The following is a 21,582-nucleotide window of genomic DNA, read 5'->3' as shown; positions in this document are numbered from 1 at the left end:
AAGGAGTTGAGAGGTAGAGAGGCAGTTTAGGAAGGAAGTTCAAGAGCTTCGGGCCTCGGCAGCTGAAGGCACGGCCACCAATGGTCCAGCGATTAGAATCAGGGATGCACAAGACGCCAGCATTGGAGTAGCCCAGAGATCTCGGAGAGTTGTTGGGCTGGAGAAGATTACAGAGATAGGGAGGGGGGAGGCCATGGAGAGATTTGAATACAAGGATGATAATTTTAAAATCAAGGCGTTGCTCAACCATGAGACAATGAAGGTCAGTGAGTACAGGGGTGATTGGTGAACAGGACTTGGTGTGAGTTAAGCTATGGGCAGCTGAGTTTTGGGTGAGCTTAAGTTTATGGAGGTTAGAAGATGAGAGGCCACATAGGAATGTGTTGGAATAATCAAAGTCGAGAGGTAACAAAACGATGAGGATTTCAGCAGCAGATGAGCTGAGGCAGGGGCGGAGTTGGACAATATTATGAAGGTGGAAGTAGCTGGTCTTGGTGATGGTGCTGATATGCGGTTGAAAGCTCATCTCGGGGTCATATACGATACCAAAGTTGCCAACAGGTTGGTTCGGCCTTAGTAGGTTGCCAGGGAGGGGGAAGAATTTGGTGGCCAGGGAACGGAGTTTGTGGCAGGGACCGAAGACAATGGTTTTGGTCCTCCCAATATATAGTTGGAAGAAATTTCTGCTCATTCAGTACTGGATGTCTGATAAACAGTCTGATAATTTAGAGACAGTGAGGGAGTCAAGAGAGATGGTGGTGAGGTAGAGCTGAATATTGTCAGCGTACAAGCAAAACCTGGTATTGGATTTTCAGATGCTGTTGCTAGGATAGATTCTTGGGGAGCATCAGAGGTAACGGTGATACGAAAGAAGCCATTGTACGAGATTTCCTGGCTACAGCTGTATGGATAAGAATGGAACCAGGCGAGTGCAGTCCCACCCAGCTGGAGGCATTCGGGGAGGATGGTGTGGTCATCCGTGTCAAAGGCTGCCGACAGGTCAAGAAGGATGAGAAGAGATAGTTTACCATGGTCACAGTCACATAGGATGTCAATTGTGACCTTGGTAAGTGCTGTTTCAGTACTGTGACATGGCCGGAAATTTGATTGGAGGGATTCAAACATGGATTTCCAGGAAATATGGGCACAGATTTGGGAGGCGATAACACTTTGGAAAGGAAAGCGATGTCTGTGATGGGGTGGTAATTTTCAAGGACAGAGGGATCAGGGTTGTTTTTTTTTTGAGAAGGGTGATGACAGCAGATTTGAAGGGGAGGGGGGAAAGTACCCGAGGAGAGAGAACCGTCAACAATATCAGCTAATATGGGTGCCAGGAAAGGAAGTTGGGTGGTCGGCAGTTTAGTACGAGAGAGCAGGAGGTGGGTCTCATGAACAAGACGAGTTTGGAGAAGGCATGAGGAGAGACAGGAGAGAAACTGGAGAAAGATGCGAGTTCAGGGCTAGGGCAGGGGTGAACCTTGGAGTAAGTTTGGCCCGGTGGGCTCAGGGAAGGAAGGATCTCCTGGGAGCAAGAGGTCTTGCTCAGCTTTTGAGTGTGCTAGCAGTTTTGCACAAAAATAACTTGTCCTAACATTTTCATCTAAAACAGTGGCTTTAATTTAATTTTCAAAACAAAGGATAGATACACAACTTTAAAAAAATGAGACACACAGATGTCAGGGCAGGTGTCCATTAAAGATGCCAGCCCACACTGCAATATGAGTGCGCACTAGGTCCGTGCAGCAGAGCTGGTCTCCAGTTGTTTTTGGTAATCCTTGCCACTGGACCAAGACCTAGCTCTGTCAAGCCCATGTGGTGGCTGGTGTGCAACGGCCACCATGTTAAAAAAATCCATGCACAGGCATCTCCCACCCTTCAAGATGTAGTTCAGGATCAGGAATATTAGGTCCTTCATTGAAACATCTGTGAACTCGTCCCTTTTTGGCGTGGAAGCAGTCATCCTCGTTTCGAGGGATGGCTATGATGATGCCATTAAAGAGGTGAGTAAGACACCATACAGGAATGGAAAAGCTGTAAAAGGAGGCTTTTGGAATTTTTGACGCAGAATCTAAGAAACGGACCTCCTTGAAAGATTACTGCTTACCTTGTCACCAGGAAGGCAGGGTCGGTTACTACTTCTGGTCCAACTCGCACATCTGACACAGCAAGTTAAGGAATCACTGCACTTGGATTTTGAGAGAGCACCACTGTCAATTAGCAAACCAGCACTTTGTTCTAACTCCGGTTGTGCTGTTTGGCATCTTGCACACATTGATATTTGTTCAGTTTAGTTGGTTATTCGCAAGGTCACTGGTTTTTAATTTTCACAGAAAAAATGGATGGAGCCAAACAATGGGATTCCAAAACACTGATAAAAATCCTAAATGATGATGCAATGGAAATGGCATTTGATTTTGTCAACATAAACCCAGTGGTTCCAATAACAGAGTGACAAACTTTTTTTATGTTGCAAACAAGACTATTAATTTTCACAGAAAAAAGATGCAATAATAACATGGGATTCCAGTGTTTTGGGATCACAAGTGCAAAAGAGACGCTTCAACCCCTAAAATAACCACTTTAATTCTGCAATGAGCACAAAACATTAAGCATAGTGCAGCAACAGTGAACCTAGTCTTTGTATCACTACAATTTCTGTTACAAAACGCATCACATCTCCAATAAGAGGGCTGTCACATGTCAGGAATTCTGACTATGCCGCCATGGAGAACCCTTGGTGTGATGTGTTAAAAATGCCACTATTAAGTTAAACTGAGCGCTCAAGGGGCTTAAAGTCACAAGACAGCAGGGCTGGGAGATGTGAAAATTCAGATGAGGTGTCTGAGCCATCATGTTTCAAAGACAATGAAAGCTCGGTTGGACATTTAATTTATCATTTACATGTATTTTGATTGGGATAACTAAATTTATTTGAGCTCAACAGGGATACTTGCCAGGGCAGTCTGGCAAGATTCCACTTTCTGGAGACAGGTCTAACAAAAGCTGCAAGGCAGCATACATCTTGGCCTGAGCAGGCAATTAAGATATAGCAGGTCAATTATGCCAGGCTAACTCAAAAGGAAATAAAACAAGAGAATATTTTACCTGCTATTTGGCAGAGTGTTGCATATTTTTGCTGTTCTATTATCAGAAGTTTATTTAAAAAGGTCAGGAATTGCTACTTTTGTTTAGTCATGTGCATTCTTACCTAACCAAAGGGTACTGTGGCCAATTGGTTATACCCTGTCCACTAACGCTGGCTGAGATAAACTACTCAGCACAAAACGCAGATCGAATCTGGGACTTACCTGTTCCATACAGTTCAGGTACTCGCCACCTTAGTGAGCTATTGGATGAGGCGCAGAAGTCTTCAAAATTTAATGTCCACTTGAAAATACAGGTTGAACCTCCCTTATCCAGAACCCTGAGGACCTGGCCTACGCTGCACTCCCTCCAGGGCCAATATATTCTGGAGAAGGGATTTTTCTGGACAAGGGGTGGTCACGTTAAATCGGATGGTACAGGTATTGAGCAAGGGGATATCGGGGCTGGAAGTGTGGCAGAGAGATCATGGGGAGTGGCGGGGAGGCTGGCGGTAGAACGCGGGGTCAGGCCAGCGATTGCGGGAGTCGGCAGTGAGGAAGGGCTTCAATTTGTTCATGTCGGAGTTCTGCGCATGCGCCACCCGGTGGCCGGGAATGGTTCTGGACGAGGGGTGGTTCCGGATGAGAGAGAGTTCTGGATAAAGGAGGTTCAACCTGTAGTTGTATTTTTGGGGGAAAATTCGAGTATCTCCTGTGCATTCAATTTCAACAGATCCTAATGGTTCTCACACAGTGGCCTGGCCAGTTAGAACTTTGAGAAGCAAGCTTTGAAAACACATTGCTGCAATCATTTTTATTGAGCGAAATCTGTTACAAACACTTACAACGGTTTGGCAAAGAAATAATTAATTACTGAACTGATCATTGTGGAACAGCGAGTACGACACAATCACGTATTTGTATGGCTGGTAAGTGGAATTTGCATTATATTTCAGCTCCTCCAGTTCTCACAAATGAAACAAAAGAAAGATTGCACGAGTTCACTGTCTAGTTTGTTTTTAAATAAACAAATAAATGCAAATTGTTGGTTTTCCCCAGAGGAACAGAGACAATGGCATGCTCGTGCACACACACACACACAGACACACGCAACACTAAACTTCTATGTACCAAATTTTCTCCATTCAACAGGAGTCACATGTCAAAACAGTTCATGTGTGGCGCTAGCTTGAAAATAACCATGATGCTCAACAGTGAATCGGTGACCTTTTGCAATCATTCTCAACTAGGTAAAAATTAGACTTGTAGTACTGGGAGCCTTAAATCATCTTTTTGAAAAGAACTCCCATTGTCGAAGCTTAGCATACTGTACACTGCCAATAGCTCTGGTAGTTTTCGGAACATAGGCCATTCAGACCCTTGAGCCTGTTCCGCCATTCAATGAGATCATGGCTGATCTGCAACCTAACTCCATATACCCACTTTTGGTTAACAAAAAGCCATTCATTCTCGATTTAAAATTAATTGAGCTAGCATCAATTGCCATTTGCGGAAGAGAGTTCCAAACTTCTACCACCCCTTTTTGTGCAGAATTGTTTCCTAATTTCACTCCTGAAAGGTCTGCCTCTAATTGATGTATCCAAGTCCGAGAATCCCCAACCGGTAGAAATAGTTTATCTATCTGTTCCCCTTTAATATCTTGAAAACTTTGATCAGATCACCCCTTCGCCTTCTAAATTCTAGGGAATACAACCTTATTTTGTGTAATTGCTCCTCGTAACTTAACCCTTGAAGTCTGGGTATCATTCTGGTAAATCTACGCTGCACTCCCTCCAGGGCCAATATATTCTTCTTAAGGTGTGGTGCCAGGAACTGCTCACAGTACTCCAAGTGTGGTCTAACCAGGGTTTTGTATCGCTGCAGCATAACATATACCCACTTGTATTCGAGTCCTCTAGATTAAAGGCCAGCATTCCATTAGCCTTTTTGATTATTTTCTGTACCTGCTCATGACATTTTAATGATCTATGTACCTGGAGTCTCTTTGGACCTCCACTGTTGTTAGCTTTTCACCATTTAAAAAGTACCCTGTTCGATCCTTTCCAGGTCCAAAGTGGTGACCTCACATTGAAATTCATTTGCCACAGTTTTGCCCATTCACTTAATATATCAATATCCTTTATAAATTTATGCTTTCGTCGACACTGCCGACAATGCCGCCTATCTTTGTGCCAATGGCACATTTTGATACATGACTTTTTATGCTATCATCTAAGTCATTAATAAATATTGTGAATAGTTGAGGCCCCAGCATAGATCCCTGCAGGGCACCACTAGTCACATCCTGCCAATTTGAGTATCTACCCACTATCCTAGTCTGTCTCCTGCCACTCAGCCAATTTTCTAACCAGGTCAATGATTTGCCCTCAATTAACAGTGGCATATGTGCAACTTTATCAAATGCCTTCTGGAAGTCCAGATAAATAATATCCATAGACATTCCAGAGTCCACTACTTTAGTCACCTCTTCAAAAAATTCAATCAGATTTGTCAGGCATGACCCAAGTTTCACAAATCCATGCTGGTTCTCTGGTCAACTGAAAATTAGTCACCCTATCCTTAATTATAGACTCTAGCAATTTTAAGACAACAAATGTTAGGCTAACTGCTCTATGATTCCCTGATTTCCCTCTCTCACCATTCTTAATTAGTGGAGTGACATACGCAATTTGTCATCCGCAAGGAACGGTTCCTGAATCGAGAGAACTCTGGAAGATCATACTTAGGGCATTTGCAATGTGCTCACGTACTTCCCTGAAAACATTGGGATGAAAACCATCTGATCCTGGGGATTTGTCATGCTTTAGTGCCATTATTTTCTTCATTACTGTTATTTTACTTGTATTAATTTAATTCAGTCCCTGACCCCGATTAAATATTGCTTTCCTTGGAATTTCCTCTTCTACTGTAAATACTGACACAAAGTAATTATTCAAGATGTCCTCCATTTTCTTAACATTGACAATATCACCTCTTTCAGTTTTTAAGGGGCCAACATTGCTCCTAACTACCCCCTTTTTCCGAAAGTAAATGTAAAAACTCTATTGATTTTGATATCCCTGACAAGAAAAGTAAAAGTGGAGGGCAGAGAAACCCAAGGCAAAAATCAAACAGGGCCATATTACAGCAAAATTCTAAAGGGGCAATGTGTGTTAAAAAGACAAGCCTGAAGGTTCTGTGCCTCAATGCGAGCAGTATTCGTAATAAGGTGGACGAATTAACTGCGCAGGCAGTTATTAATGAATATGATATAATTGGCATTACGGAGACATGGCTCCAGGGTGATCAAGGCTGGGAACTCAACATCCAGGGGTATTCAACATTCAGGAAGGATAGACAGAAAGGAAAAGAAGGTGGGCTAGCGTTGCTGGTGAAAGAGGAAATTAACGCAATAATAAGGAAGGACATGAGTTGGATGATGTGAAATCTGTATGGCTGGAGCTGCAGAATACCAAAGGGCAGAAAACACTAGTGGGAGTTGTGTACAGACCATCAAACAGTAGTAGTGAGGTTGGGGACAGCAACTAGGAAATTAGGGATGAATGCAATAAGGGTACAGCAGTTATCATGGGTGACTTTAAGCTACATATAGATTGGGCTAACCAAACCGATAGCAATACGGTGGAGAAGGATTTCCTGGAGTGTATTAGGGATAGTTTTCTAGACCAATATGCCGAGGAACCAACTAGAGGGCTAGCCATCCTAAACTGGGTGATGTGTAATGGGAAAGGTCTAATTAGCAATCTCATTGTGCGAGGCCCCTTGGGGAAGAGTGACCATAATATGGTAGAATTCTTTATTAAGATGGAGAGTGACACAGTTAATTCAGAGACAAGAGTCCTGAACTTAAGAAAAGGTAACTTTGACGGTATGAGGCGTGATTTGGCTAGAATAGACTGGCGAATGATATTAAAGGGTTAACGGTGGATAGGCAATGGCAAACATTTAAAGATCACATGGATGAACTTCAACAATTGTACATCCCTGTCTGGAGTAAAAATAAAACAGGGAAGGTGGCTCAATCGTGGCTAACAAAGGAAATTAAGGATAGTGTTAAATCCAAGGAAGAGGCATATAAATTGGCCAGAAAAAGCAGCCAACCTGAGGACTGGGAGAAATTTAGAATTCAGCAGAGGAGGACAAAGGGTTTAATTAGGAGGGGGAAAATAGAGTATGAGAGGAAGCTTGCTGGAAACATTAAAACTGACTGCAAAAGCTTCGATAGATATATGAAGAGAAAAAGATTAGTGAAGACAAACTTAGGGCCCTTGCAATCAGATTCAGGTGAATTTATAATGGGGAACAAAGAAATGACAGACCAATTGAACAAATACTTTGGTTCTGTCTTCACGAAGGAAGACACAAATAACCTTCCGGAAATAGTAGGTGACCAAGGGTCTAGTGAGAAGGAGGAACTGAAGGAAATCCTTATTAGTCAGGAAATTGTTTTAGGGAAATTGATGGGAATGAAGGCTCATAAATCTGCAGGGCATGATAGTCTGCATCCCAGAAGACTTAAGTGGCCCTAGAAATAGTGGATGCATTGGTGATCATTTTCCCGCAGTCTATCGACTCTGGATCAGTTCCTATGGACTGGAGGGTAGCTAATGTAACACCACTTTTTAAGAAAGGAGGGAGAGAGAAAACGGGTAATTACAGACCAGTTAGCCTGACATCAGTAGTGGGGAAAATGTTGGAATCAATTATTAAAAATGAAATAGCAGCGCATTTGGAAAGCAGTGACAGGATCGGTCCAAGTCAGCGTGGATTTAAGAAAGGGAAATCATGCTTGACAAATCATCTGGAATTTTTTTGAGGATGTCACTGGTAGAGTGGACAGGGGAGAACCAGTGGATGTGATGTATTTGGACTTGGTAAAGGCTTTTGGTGTGCAAATTTAAAGCACATGGTATTGGGGGTAATGTACTGACGTGGATAGAGAACTGTTGACAGACAGGAAGCAGAGAGTCGGGATAAACGGGTTCTTTTCAGAATGGCAGGCAGGGCTCAGTGCTGGGACTCGAGCTATTTACAATATACATCAAATGATTTAGATGAAGGAATTGAGTGCAATATCTCCAAGTTTGCAGATGACACTAAGCTGGGTGGCGGTGTGAGCTGTGAAGAGGATGCTAAGAGGCAGGGTGACTTGGGACAGGTAAGGTGAGTGGGCAAATGCATGGCAGATGCAGTATAATGTGGATAAATGAGAGGTTATCCACTTTGGTGACAAAAACGCTAAGGCAGATTATCTGAATGGTGTCAGATTAGGAAAAGGGGAGATGCAATGAGACCTGGGTGTCATTGAAAGTTGGCATGCAGGTATAGCAGGCGGTGAAGGCGGCAAATTGTATGTTGGCCTTTATAGCTAGGGCATTTGAGTTTAGGAGCAGGGAGGTCTTACTGCAGTTGTACAGGCCTTGCTGAGGCCTCATCTGGAATATTGTGTCCAGTTTTGGTCTCCTAATCTGAGGAAGGACGTTCTTGCTATTGAGGGAGTGCAGTGAAGGTTCACCAGACTGATTCCCGGATGGCAGGACTGACATATGAGGAGAGACTGGATCGACTGGGCCGATATTCACTGGAGTTTAGAAGGATGAGAGGGGATCTCATAGAAACATGTAAAATTCTGACGGGATTGGACAGGATAGATGCAGGAAGAATGTTCCCGATATTGGGGAAACATAGAAACATTGAAAATAGGTGTAGGAGGAGGCTATTCAGCCCTTCGAACTTGCACCACTATTCAATAAGATCATGGCTGATCATTCACCTCAGTATCCCTTTCCTGCTTTCTCTCCATATCCCTTGATCCCTTTAGCCATAAGGGAAGTCCAGAACCAGGGAACACAGTCTAAGGATAAGGGGTAAGCCATTTAGGACCGAGATGAGGAGAAACTTCTTCACTCAGAGTTGTTAACCTGTGGAATTCTCGACCGCAGAGTTGTTGATGCCAGTTCGATGGATATATTTCAAGAGGGAGTTAGATATGGCACTTATCCATTAACAGATTTGCCCAGTTTACTGGGAACAATATTTATCCAGAGATAGCAAAATGTTTTGAACACCTTCCTGTGTTTTCAATTTTCTCTCATCTCCAGAAGTCAGCATCTGCTGAGGTACAGTGCTATGGTGCTGGCTGCCCTGTGGTACCTCATCTAACGAGTCATTTTTCATTGGGTGCTGGCAAGGTACTGAACTGCAGGGACATCCCACACGAACCTCATCCTGCTTTCACAGGGCAACCACACATCTGCACTTTCGAGCAGGGGCGAGTGGATAGCGATCAGAAGCCGACACCCTGAATCACCCAGAACATGGGGGCCAATTACACCACCCAGCCGAGATCAACCAACTCAGCACAGACTCATGATGCTTAGAACTGGACTAGTAACTTGCTTTGTTCTTTCCCAATTGCACAACTGTAAAATCCCGAGCCAAGAATCATTTTCCCCAAAATTACTCTCATTAATAAAGCCCAGCTCATTGAAACAGCCCCTTATCTTTGATAAATGTACCCAACAATATTAGAATGTGTTAAGTTTAAGCAGGGCTGCCAACATTGAAGAATGTTGGAAGTGATGTTTATCATTAACAAGAGTGACATGGTTTGTCAACACATTTAAATAAATAAATACATTCCATATGTTTAAGAGTGATGTGTATAGAATTAGACTGCGTTGTTAAATCAAAGGAAAAAAATACTCGTCAGTCAGATTTAGTACTTCACATGTTAATAACAATCATAGTATTTTATGTTAATTTATTTACAGCTTTGATTTATCTGCAGAAAAAATAGATTAATTGGCTGATGTGCCAAGAAAGCACGTTTTTTTTAAATCTTGTACTCTGTGCATGATTGATTACTGTTGACCATCTGGGGAGGCCTGTGACAGACCAGAGTGCAAACAAGTTGATTCACGCCACAAGATTACTTAACAAAAAAAAAATGAACCATGTTATAATGTAGAAACAAGGCAAAAACATTTATAACAAATGGAATTATGTGACAAATGTTTTAATCACGTTAATTTGTGACTAAACTCAAATGATATACAAGGCATTGGAGAAATAACTGCTATAGATCAAAGAATAAATAATTCTACCAGGACTTCCCCAGCACTTCGCTGAATCCTCATTGTGACGAAGCTGCAAGGGTTGTTTCTGCCAGCCAATTATATTTAATTGGTGGTGTGCAGACATCCTTTAAGATACTACTTTTATTGATTAAAAGTAATGTGCGCAGATTTGATTTGGTGTGCAAGCTCAGAATTATCTTGCGCCAAAAAAGTGCAGTCGAGAAAGTGGTCCAGTCAGAGCAAGGAGATGAATAGAAAGATGTTTTACTAAATTGTAATACTTTCCTCATTCAATGTAGCAACAGTGAACACATCACCCCATTCTGAAGACAGATATTTGGTATTTCAACCCACCAGTCTTGTAGCTGAACCTTTTGCTCCAGCTTCCTGGTAGATGCTTTTTAGAAGCCTAGAAATCTCCCTCTCAAATGGCAATCAGGCTTTTTGCTTGGTTAAAATACTGCATTGTTTGTGTGGTATCAATCAATCTCATCTTTAACCCCTTAAAGTCTGAACCAGCAATTCACATTTGTGACACTTAAAGCACAAATCATGTGGAGGCCAGCATATACATAAACAACATAGTAGGGATGTAAAACTATCGTTAACAAACAGGGCTAAGGGCACGATCAGCCACTGAGCCTGGCTTACCATTTTCAAAACTACCAGATTTAAAACAGACCTAAACTCTGTAACACTTCATCTAGCGCACTGATCTAATTGGTTATATGTACAAAAGATGCTATTACAAGTCTATTGGCAGAAATTTGATAAATGCACGGCACAGCAAGCAATCATTTGCAGAAACTGTGTTCTTACAGATTTCAGTCAGAACAAGCAACAGCAAAACCTGTTTAAGATAGGGGTTAGAGCAAGAACCACGGATATTTAAAATCAAAACTTCTCCATGGAGGGGGAAATTAAACATAGTTTAAAGATCCTCACCGAAGTGATTTGGGCTCACCTGCAATTTCCCCCATGATTGAAAACACATTTATGAATAATGAACACTTTGCCAAGCTGCTGGGGGACTGCTGTGCATGAAATGATACAGAATTACAATACAGAATCAGGGCAGGGCATTTGACAAACCAGTCAGCGTTGGTGTTTACCCTTCTCACTAGCTGTAGTCCGAACCCCATGTGCCCACCCTGTCCCCGTACCCTTTTATCCTGTTTCTTTCAGCCACCGATCTACCATATTCTTGTTGATACACTCTCTGCTTCGATCACTAACTCCAGCAGCGCATTCCACAGCCCCACAACCCTCCGTGTAAAGACAAGTTTTTTCGACTCTCTATCCTAAAACTCTTGCATTTAATCATATCCATTAAATAGAATAACCTACTTCACTCATTCTGTCACACCCCCATCACCACCTACTCTAGACAGAGGCATGATTACTTGATCATTCCCCAAGACCCTGTCCACATCTAATTGGGTTCCTAGCTGGAGGGCAGAGATCTCCAGCAGCTCACATCCAGCCACAGATTTCCATACTGGGAGCAAAACACAGCCACCCACAACTGGAGCATTACTCAAACCTCTGCACACGTGGACAAAATCCACTGGAATGGGGGCAGGGGGGGGTTTAAGCCAAATCAAGTGGGTGATGGCAATCCTCCTGCACCAAGCAGTATGGGCTCTCCAACCCACAAACACATTCAATCAAAAAAATAATGGAATAAGTACAGGTACCACAGTTTTTTTTTTCCATTAAGGAAAAAATTGAGTAAGTTTACTTTCTATTTGCATCGATTTGTTTGAATAGTTGTGGTTTGAAAGTAGCATCAGCAGAATATTGACTGGAGTTATTGGATGGAGGATGGAGATTAACATAAAGATTACCTTGGGTTAAGGACATCTCTTGATATAAACTCACGGTCGGTAACTTCTCCTGACAAGCTGATGAATATAGTATTAATCAGTAATTGTTTATACAAAAAATGCCCAAAAAACAGCAAATGGTAATTTTTTGCCAGCATTTCAACAAGAGGCACAATGTTAGCACTCATTCTTTAACATTTCTGGACAGCTGTTTACAGCTGCAATCAGTTAACAGTGACTGCATTTATAAAGCAAGTCCACTGGGGCAATGAGTAATGAGTGCTGCATTCCACTAACTTTTATTTAAGACTTCAGTGCCTATTTTAACCTCAGATTTCTCACCGCCTGCACCACTATTATTTGTTACAGCATCACAGGGGAACAGTCCAAAAAAAGCCTGCATTTTCAAGCCTCACAAAAGGACTGGCCCATTCTCATTACATGTCCTGATTGGCATTCATGAGTCCTGGTAAAGATGATATATATTATTTTTAATTGCAGTTAAGCAAGAAAGATTTTATTTTCCTACAGAACATTTGAGTGTGCCAAAGTGCTTTACAATCAACAGATTACTTTTGAAGTGTGGTAACTGTTGCTATGCTGGAAAACACAGCAGCCAATCTGCACACAGCACGATCCCTCAAGCAGCAAGTAAATGCATGACTAGATAATCAATTTTGGATAGTCCACAGCTGACTAGCTCTGAAACTTACCATCTCGACTCGCACATCAAGAATGGTCACTTGGGCCAAGTGCCAGAAACAGCTGCCACCAGTATGGCTCAAAGACGTGGACTATATACAGCAGACACCTCAAATCGCTGGAGAAATACCACCAACGATGTCTCCACAAGATCCTACAAATCCCCTGGGAGGACAGACGCACCAAAGTTACTAGGAGGCTGCAGGAGGCCTTGGACAGATTAGGTGAATGGGCAAATATATGGCAGATGCAGTATAATATGGATAAGTGTGAGGTTATCCACTTTGCTGGCAAAAACAGGAAGGCAGATTATCTGAATGGTGACAGATTATTAAAAGGGGAGGTGCAACGAGACCTGGGTGTCATGGTACATCAGTCATTGAAGGCAGGCATGCAGTTACAGCAGGCAGTAAAGAAAGCTAATGGCATGCTGGCCTTCATAGCGAGGGGATTTGAGTATAGGAGCAGTAAGGTCTTACTGCAGCTGTACAGGGCCTTAGTGAGACCACACCTCGAGTATTGTGTGCCGTTTTGATCTCCGAACCCAAGGTAAAAAACAAAAAGGGCCACATTACAGCAAAATTCTAAAGGGGCAAAGTATGTTAAAAAGACAAGCCGAAAGGCTCTGTGCCTCAATGCGAGGAGTATTCTGAATAAGGTGGATGAATTAACTGCGCAGATAGCAGTTAACGGATACGATGTGATTGGCATCACGGAGGCAGGGCTCCAGGGTGACCAAGGCTGGAAACTCAACATCCAAAGGTATTTCAGCTTTTAGGAAGGATAGACAGAAAGGAAAAGGATGTGGGCTGGCGTTGCTGGTTAAAGAGGAAATTAATGCAATTGTAAGGAAGGACATTAGCTTGAATGTTGTGGAATCGGTATGGGTGGAGCTACAGAATACCAAAGGGCAGAAAACACTAGTGGGAGTTGTGTACAGGCCACCAAATAGTAGTAGTGAGGTTGGGGACAGCATCAAAGAAGAAATAAGGGATGTGTGCAATAAAGGTACAGCAGTAATCATGGGCGACTTTAATCTACATATTGATTGGGCTAACCTAACTGGTAGTAATGCAGTGGAGGAAGATTTCCTGGAGTGTATTAGGGATGGTTTTCGAGACCAATATGTCGAGGAACCAACCAGAGAGCTGGCCATCCTCGACTGGGTGATGTGTAATGAGAAGGGACTAATAGCAATCTTCTTGTGCGAGGCACTTTGGGGAAGAGTGACCATAATATGGTAGAATTCTTTATTAAAATGGAGAGTGACACAGTTAATGCAGAGACTCGGGTCCTGAACTTAAGGAAAGGTAACTTCGATGGTATGAGACGTGAAGTGGCTAGAATAGACTGGCAAAAGGATACTTAAAGGGTTGACGGTGGATAAGCAATGGCAAACATTTAAAGATCACATGGATGAACTTCAGCAATTGTACATCCCTGTCTGGAGTAAAAATAAAACGGGGAAGATGGCTCAACCATAGCGAACAAGGGAAATTAAGGATAGTGCTAAAGCCAAGGAAGAGACATATAAATTGGCTAGAAAAAGCAACAAACCTGAGGATTGGGAGAAATTTAGAATTCAGCAGAGGAGGACTAAGGGTTTAATTAAAAGGGGAAAAATAGAGTACGAGAGGAAGCTTGCAGGGAACATACAAACTGACTGGAAAAGCTTCTATAAATATGTGAAGAGAAAAAGATTAATGAAGACAAACGTAAGTCCCTTGCAGTCGGATTCAGATGAATTTATAATGGGGAACAAAGAAATGGCAGACCAATTGAACCAATACTTCGGTTCTGTCTTCACGAAGGAAGACATAAATAATCTTCCGAATGTGAATGTACGAGGGGACAGTGGGTCTAGTAAGAAGGAGGAACTGAAGGATATCCTTATTAGGCGGGAAATTGTGTTCGGGAAAGTGATGGGATTGAAGGCCGATAAATCCCCGGGGCCTGATAGTCTGCATCCCAGACTTAAGGAAGCGGCCCTAGAAATAGTGGATGCATTGGTGATCATTTTACAACAGTCTATCAACTCTGGATCAGTTCCTATGGACTGGAGGGTAGCTAATGTAACACCACTTTTTAAAAAAAGGAGGGAGCGAAAACGGGTAATTATAGACCGGTTCGCCTGACATCAGTAGTGGGGAAAATGTTGGAATCAATCATTAAGGATGAAATAGCAGCGCATTTGGAAAGCAGTGACAGGCTCGGACCAAGTCAGCATGGATTTAAGAAAGGGAAATCATGCTTGATGAATCTTCTGGAATTTTTTTGAGGATGTAACTAGCAGAGTGAACAAGGGAGAACCAGTGGATGTGGTGTATTTGGACATTCAAAAGCTTTTGACAAGGTTCCACCCAAGAGATTGGTGTGCAAAATCAAAGCACATGGTATTCGGGTAATGTACTGATGTGGATAGTGAACTGGTTGGCAGACAGGAAGCAGAGTCGGGATAAACGGGTCCTTTTCAGAATGGTGGGCAGTGACGAGTGGAGTGCCGCAGGGCTCAGTGCTGGGAGCCCACCTCTTTACAATATACATTAACGATTTAGATGAAGGAATTGAGTGTAATATCTCCAAGTTTGCAGATGACACTAAACTGGGTAGCGGTGTGAGCTGTGAGGAGGATGCTAACAGGCTGCAGGGTGACTTCGACAGGTTAAGTGAATGGGCAAATACATGACAGATGCAGTATAATGTGGATAAATGTGAGGTTATCCATTTTGGGGGCAAAAACATAAACAAAATATTATCTGAATGGCGGCAGATTTGGAAAAGGGAAGGTGCAATGAGACCTGGGTGTCATGGTTCATCAGTCACTAAAAGGGGGCATGCAGGTACAGCAGGCGCTAAAAAAGGCAAATGGTATGTTGGCCTTCATAGCCAGGGGATTTGAGTAGAGGAGCAGGGAGGTCTTACTGCAGTTGTACAGGCCTTGGTGAGGCCTCACCTGGAATATTGTGTCCAGTTTTGGTCTCCTAATCTGAGGAAGGACGTTCTTGCTATTGAGGGAGTGCAGTGAAGGTTCACCAGACTGATTCCCGGATGGCAGGACTGACATACGAGGAGAGACTGGATCGACTGGGCCGATATTCACTGGAGTTTAGAAGGATGAGAGGGGATCTCTCTTATAGAAACCTATAAGATTCTGACGGGACTGGACAGGTTAGATGCAGGAAGAATGTTCCCGATGTTGAGGAAGTCCAGAACCAGGGGACATAGTCTTAGGCCATTTAGGACTGGGATGAGGAGAAACTTCTTCACTCAGAGAGCTGTTAACCTATGGAATTCCCTGCCGCAGAGAGTTGTTGATGCCAGTTCATTGGATAAATTCAAGAGGGAGTGAGATATGGCCCTTACGGCTAAGGGGATCAAGGGGTATGGAGCGAAAGCAGGAAAGGGGTACTGAGGGAATGATCAGCCATGATCTTAACTGAATGGCAGTACAGGCTCGAAGGGCCTACTCCTGCACCTATTTTCTATGTTTCTATGTAACCTGGGAAGGACATTCTTGCTATTGAGGGAGTGCAGCGAAGGTTCACTAGACTGATTCCCGGGATGGTAGGACTGACATATGAAAAAAGACTGGATCGACTAGGCTTATATTCACTGGAATTTAGAAAAATGAGAGGTGATCTCATAGAAACATTTAAAATTCTGATAGGATTGGACTGGTTAGATGCAGGAAGAATGTTTCCGATGTTGGGGGAAGTCCAGAACCAGGGGTCACAGTCTAAGGATAAGGGGTAAGCCATTTAGGACTGAGATGAGGAGAAACTTCTTCACTCAGAATTGTGAACTTGTGGAATTCTCTACCACAGAAAGTTGTTAAGAGTCCAGTTCATTAGATATATTCAAAAGGGAGTTAGATGTGGCCGTTACAGCTAAAGGGATCAAGGGGTGTGGAGAGAAAGCATGAATGGGATACTGAAGTTGCATGATCAGCCATGATCATATTGAATGGTGGTGCAGGTTCGAAGGGCCAAATGGTCTACTCCTGCACCTATTTTCTATGTTTCTATGTTAGCGCTCTCGATCAGGCTAACATTCCCAGCAATGATGCACTGACCACAGTTGACCAGCTCCGTTGGGCGGGCCACATTGTTCGCAAGCCCTACACAAGACTCCCAAAGCAAGCGCTCTACTCAGAACGCCGACATGGCAAGCGAGCCTCGGGTGGGCAGAAGAAACGTTTCAAAGACACCCTCAAAGCCTCCTTGATAAAGTGCAACATCCCCACCGACACCTGGGAGTCCCTGGCCAAAGACCGCCCTAAGCGGTGGAAGAGCATCCGGGAGGGCGTTGAGCACCTCGAATCTCTTCACCGAGAGCATGCAGAAAACAAGCATACACAGCTGAAGGAGTGTGTGGCAAACCAGACTCCCCTCCCACCCTTTCCTCCAACGACTGTCTGCCCCACCTGTGACAGAGACTGTAATTCCTGTATTGGACTGTTCAGTCACCAAAAACTCTCTTTTGGATTGGAAGAAGTCTTCCTCAATTTCGAGGGACTGCCGATGATGATGATGACGATGGAGGTTGAGACTGTATTTTCCAGAGGAGAAAAAAATTAATGGAGGGGAGAAATAATTTATTGTCTCGTGCACCTCTCCCAAACCCAGCCTGAGCTTTCAGTTATCCAAGGATCCTGAATCAAACATGCCCGCAGGAGCAGACACCAGGCCTGTAATCAGCTACTTCCTGTTTCCCATCCAGCAATATCAGAGGAACCGAAGAGATGACTCCCAGCCTCTGCTTTCTCAGCTTCCTACATTCACACGGCGATGAACTTTCCAAACACCATGCCAAAAAAGACTAAAAAAAGCACTGTTCTCACTTTCTAGACCCACCAGAGTGACCCAGAGTAATGTAAAAATAGCCCATTTTCACTTGGGAATAGGATTCGTTGCATGGGAAGTTATAATTATAAAGGCTTTAAAGACTTAAGTTATGTTATGGTCTTTGCCAAAACCACTGGGTCATCATCTTTTAAATAAACAAAAAATCAGCATTTTAACCCTGCATATAAAGAGTTCCGAAACAAAAACAGAGCACAAACTTCCCTTCATATTTTAAACCAGCCTCTTAATTCACAAGGAACTAGGAAGGGGAAGAGGCTCTTAAAATTAATCCCACAATAACTATTCTTTGCAAAGCAATAACATTCTACAGTATCAAATCAACCACCATCAATAAAGTTGAGTCAATCATAATGCTGAACAGTAACATGGGAAAAGTGTCAGTAAATCATGCTGTAATCCTTTGCTGTAAACTGTATTGTGTCCACTATTTTTTGGGGTCAGCCAGAGAATTGAAGTGCACAGAACCATCAACCTACTCGAGACTCGAAACCAGGCTGCTGAGACATCTGCACAGATAGTTTCTGTTTGCCCAATAGGAAACACCCCACTTACTTGGGCACGAGTTCGCAAAATCCCAAGCTTTGGGATTCTCCAATGTGTGCCAGGACTCTGCTCAAACGTCAACAAGCTAATATTGCATTGTTTACCAGACCCCCGGAAAAGCTTCCTGCTACTTGTCTAACTTGAACCACCCTATCCAATACAGCATTACCATGCAAGGTTACTTTGAGCCGATGTGTAGAGTTCCAGCACCCAGTGACAGGTCTACCCTTCTTCATCCCATTAGTGAGTCAGTCTCTCTGGCCTTTCAACAGCACCCTGGAGTACTGTAAATCTGCCGAGTTAACGTTTCGGATTACTGAGTCTACCATGAAGATATGACTCAGTTCAATCTTGAAGCCAATTTGACTCCAAAGCGATTGCACTTACATAGGGGCCAAGTTTCGGCCTGAGTTGCTCCTGTTTTTTTGGAGCAACTGGTTTCGAACGGAGTATCTTAGAAATTGCAATTCTCGGCATTTAGTTTGCTCCAGTTCGAGACAGTTAGAACAGTTTCAGTTTGGAACAGATTTTTTTTTCCAAAAGGGAGAGTGTACGGCCACTTACGCCCGTTTTGAAAGTTTAGGCAGTGAAAACATACTCCAAACTAACTTAGAATGGAGTAAGTGTAGATTTTCGTACGCTCAGAAAAACCTTGTCTACACTTAGAAAATCAGGCATAGGTTACAAATCAGGCGTAGGGAAAGGGGGGGGGGGTTTAAAAGGGAAGTTTACAGACATTAAACACTTCAGTTTTACAAATAAAGAGCCATCATCAATAATAAATGATAAATATATCAATAAATCAATCAAAAAATAAAAATTTAAAAATCAATAAATAAAACATTTTCTACTTACCGACTGCAGCACCGGGAGTCCTCCAACAGCATGCTGGGATGCCCCCCTCCCCCCCAGTGTGTCTCTGTCAGTGTCTCTATCTCTCTGTGTGTCGGTGTGTGTATCTCTCACTTTCTGTCTATCAGTGTCCGTGTTTCTGACAGCAAGGGGAGGGCGGTGGGGGAGGAGAGGGGGAGGAAAGAGAAGGTAGGTAGAGGGGGTGGGGGGGGGGGAGGAGGGTGGAGTGGAGGAGGGAGGGAAGGAAGGAGCGGGGAGGGAGGGAAGGAGGGAGAGGGGAAGGAGGGGAGGGAGGGAAGGAGGGAGAGGGGAGGGAGGGAAGGAGGGAGGGAGGGAGGGAGGGGAGGGAGAGGGGAGGGAGGGAAGGAGGGAAGGAGGGAGAGGGGAGGGAGGGGAGGGAAGGAGAGGGGAGGGAGGGAAGGAGGGAAGGAGGGAGAGGGGAGGGAGGGGAGGGAAGGAGAGGGGAGGGAAGGAGGGGAGGGAAGGAAGGAGCGGGGAGGGAGGGAAGGAAGGAGCGGGGAGGGAGGGAGGGAGGGAGGGAGGGAGGGAGGGAGGGAAGGAGGGAGAGGGGAGGGAGGGAAGGAGGGAGAGGGGAGGGAGGGAAGGAGGGAGAGGGGAGGGAGGGAAGGAGGGAGAGGGGAGGGAGGGAAGGAGGGAGAGGGAAGGGAGGGAAGGAGGGAGAGGGGAGGGAGGGAAGGAGGGAAGGAGGGAGAGGGGAGGGAGGGGAGGGGAGGGAGGGAGAGGGAAGGAGAGGGGAGGGAAGGGGAGGGGAGGGGAGGGAAGGGGAGGGGGGAAGGAAGGAGGGGAGGGGAGGGAGGGAGGGAGAGAAGGAGGCTGAACGGCCGGGCCAAAGACTTTGGGCTGGATTTACAGGTAGGAGGCGTCGGATCTTGGGTCCCGGGTCCGGGGGGGGAGCAGCGGTCAGGTCAGGGGTGGATGGCGCGAAGGTCGAGTCGCCCGGGGGGGGGGTTGGGGGAGCGGAGGTCGGAGGTCAGGTCGGATCCGGGGAGCGGGAGTCAAGTCAGGTCGGGTCGGGTGGGAGGTGAGCCTTATCCACGCAGCCCCAGTGAGGCCATTCGGCCAGGGCTAGGGGCTGCGTGCTTCGGGCCCCTCCCACAGTTCTGGCCGCCTGGAGCAACTGCACATGCGTGCCCACTGTAGCATGCCTGTGCAGAGGTCCCAGCACGGTTTTCAGCGCAGGGACCTGGCTCTGCCCCCCACAGCTCATGCTGCGCCGCGCCCAGCTCCAGAGGACCTGCAGGGAGCCGGAGAATAGGTGAGTTTTTTTTAGGCGCACTTTGTGGCGCGAAAAACGGCGTCCAGGTCCGGGCTGCGCCGTTTTAGGCACGGCCCGAAACTTGGGCCCAATAGTGTCTCTATTAAGGGAGATGCAATATTAATGTAATGGTTTTGTTCCATCTACAATAACACAAAAGCTGAATCACTGATTATAATTAAATGTTTTATAAAATGTATCATTAGAATAAAGCAAATTTACATTAGTTCGTCCTTTCCTGAAGTTACAAACTTTTGCTGGGGAAGACTCCATGTGGCCCAAGTATTTTCAAGTACCACACCAAGTTGCCACCTCCATATGTGAACTTTGGCAGTGACAGTAAGTAAGTCTTTCAGATGAGACGTTAAACCGAGGCCCTCTCTGCCCTCTGAGGTGAAAGTAAAAAAAATCCAAGACGAGGAGGGGAGTTCTCCCCCGTGTCCTGGCCAATATTTATCCCTCAACCAACACCTAAAAACAACCGATCTGATCATTTATCTCATTGCTGCTTGTGGAAACTTGCTGTGTGTAAATTGGCTGCTATGTTTCCGTACAACGGTGATGAGACTTCAGAAGTACTTCATTGGCTGTAAAGCACTTTGTGATGTCCTGAGCTTGTAAAAGACACTATATAAATGCAAATCTTTCTTTAGTTACCGTTGGGGGATGTAGCAGCCTGAGTTAACCTGACATCCATACAAATGCACTTTCCAGCAGACATAACTGAACAGCAATCAGAGCAAGAACGTGGCTGGTCAACTGCAACCACATCCCACCCCAGCCACCAGACACATGCATACACAACCGACAAGGGGCTTTGAAGCTTATTGCAGCACCCTAGTCAAACCCATTGCGATTATTTGAATCTCCACAGACTGGGGAACAAAGCTGCCTCAATACGAACTAAACCCACATGAGACAGTAGCTTTTAAACAACTGAGTTATCAAGGAAGGGGGGTGGGGGGGGGATGTACATTTAACATTTAGAGAGAGACAGACAGGTGTACTGCCTCCAGCATCAGTACAGTTGTACGCAAATAAAAACGATCTGAAAACGAGCCGAGAGGTCGATTTTTGTTATAATTGATGCTTAGTTGTTTTTCCAAAAGGAAACATACAAGATCAGTTCCAATGGTATTCAAATAAGCATTCCCTGGTTGCTAAACCAATGCCTTTAACAACCAAACAGGCTAGGGCTTTGAAGTGTAAATATTTGAAATTATTCTGTTACCTAAAAGGAGCTGTGGGTTCAGATGAGTCGACTAAACTAGCAGCTAGTTACGGGTGTTGCTGAATTACACTCTTGAGGAAAGACTGCCAACTTTCTCTGGATTC

The 21,582-nt window shown here is 44.4% G+C and overlaps 1 protein-coding gene across 2 annotated transcripts in view; it reads right to left on the bottom strand.

Moving 5' to 3' along the window:
- The window catches only part of imp3 (IMP U3 small nucleolar ribonucleoprotein 3), a 330,757-nt gene that overhangs the window by 87,014 nt on the left and 222,161 nt on the right, over positions 1–21,582 (bottom strand). For both annotated transcript variants that reach the window (XM_070887440.1, XM_070887441.1), the window contains one exon: positions 2,105–2,156. In XM_070887440.1, the coding sequence (XP_070743541.1) occupies positions 2,105–2,156 (52 nt within the window). The remainder of the gene's footprint in view (positions 1–2,104; positions 2,157–21,582) is intronic.

The sequence above is a fragment of the Pristiophorus japonicus genome, chromosome 8, assembly GCF_044704955.1.
Source record: "Pristiophorus japonicus isolate sPriJap1 chromosome 8, sPriJap1.hap1, whole genome shotgun sequence".
NCBI lineage: Eukaryota > Metazoa > Chordata > Chondrichthyes > Pristiophoridae > Pristiophorus > Pristiophorus japonicus.
This window is presented reverse-complemented; position numbering and strand designations above follow the sequence as displayed.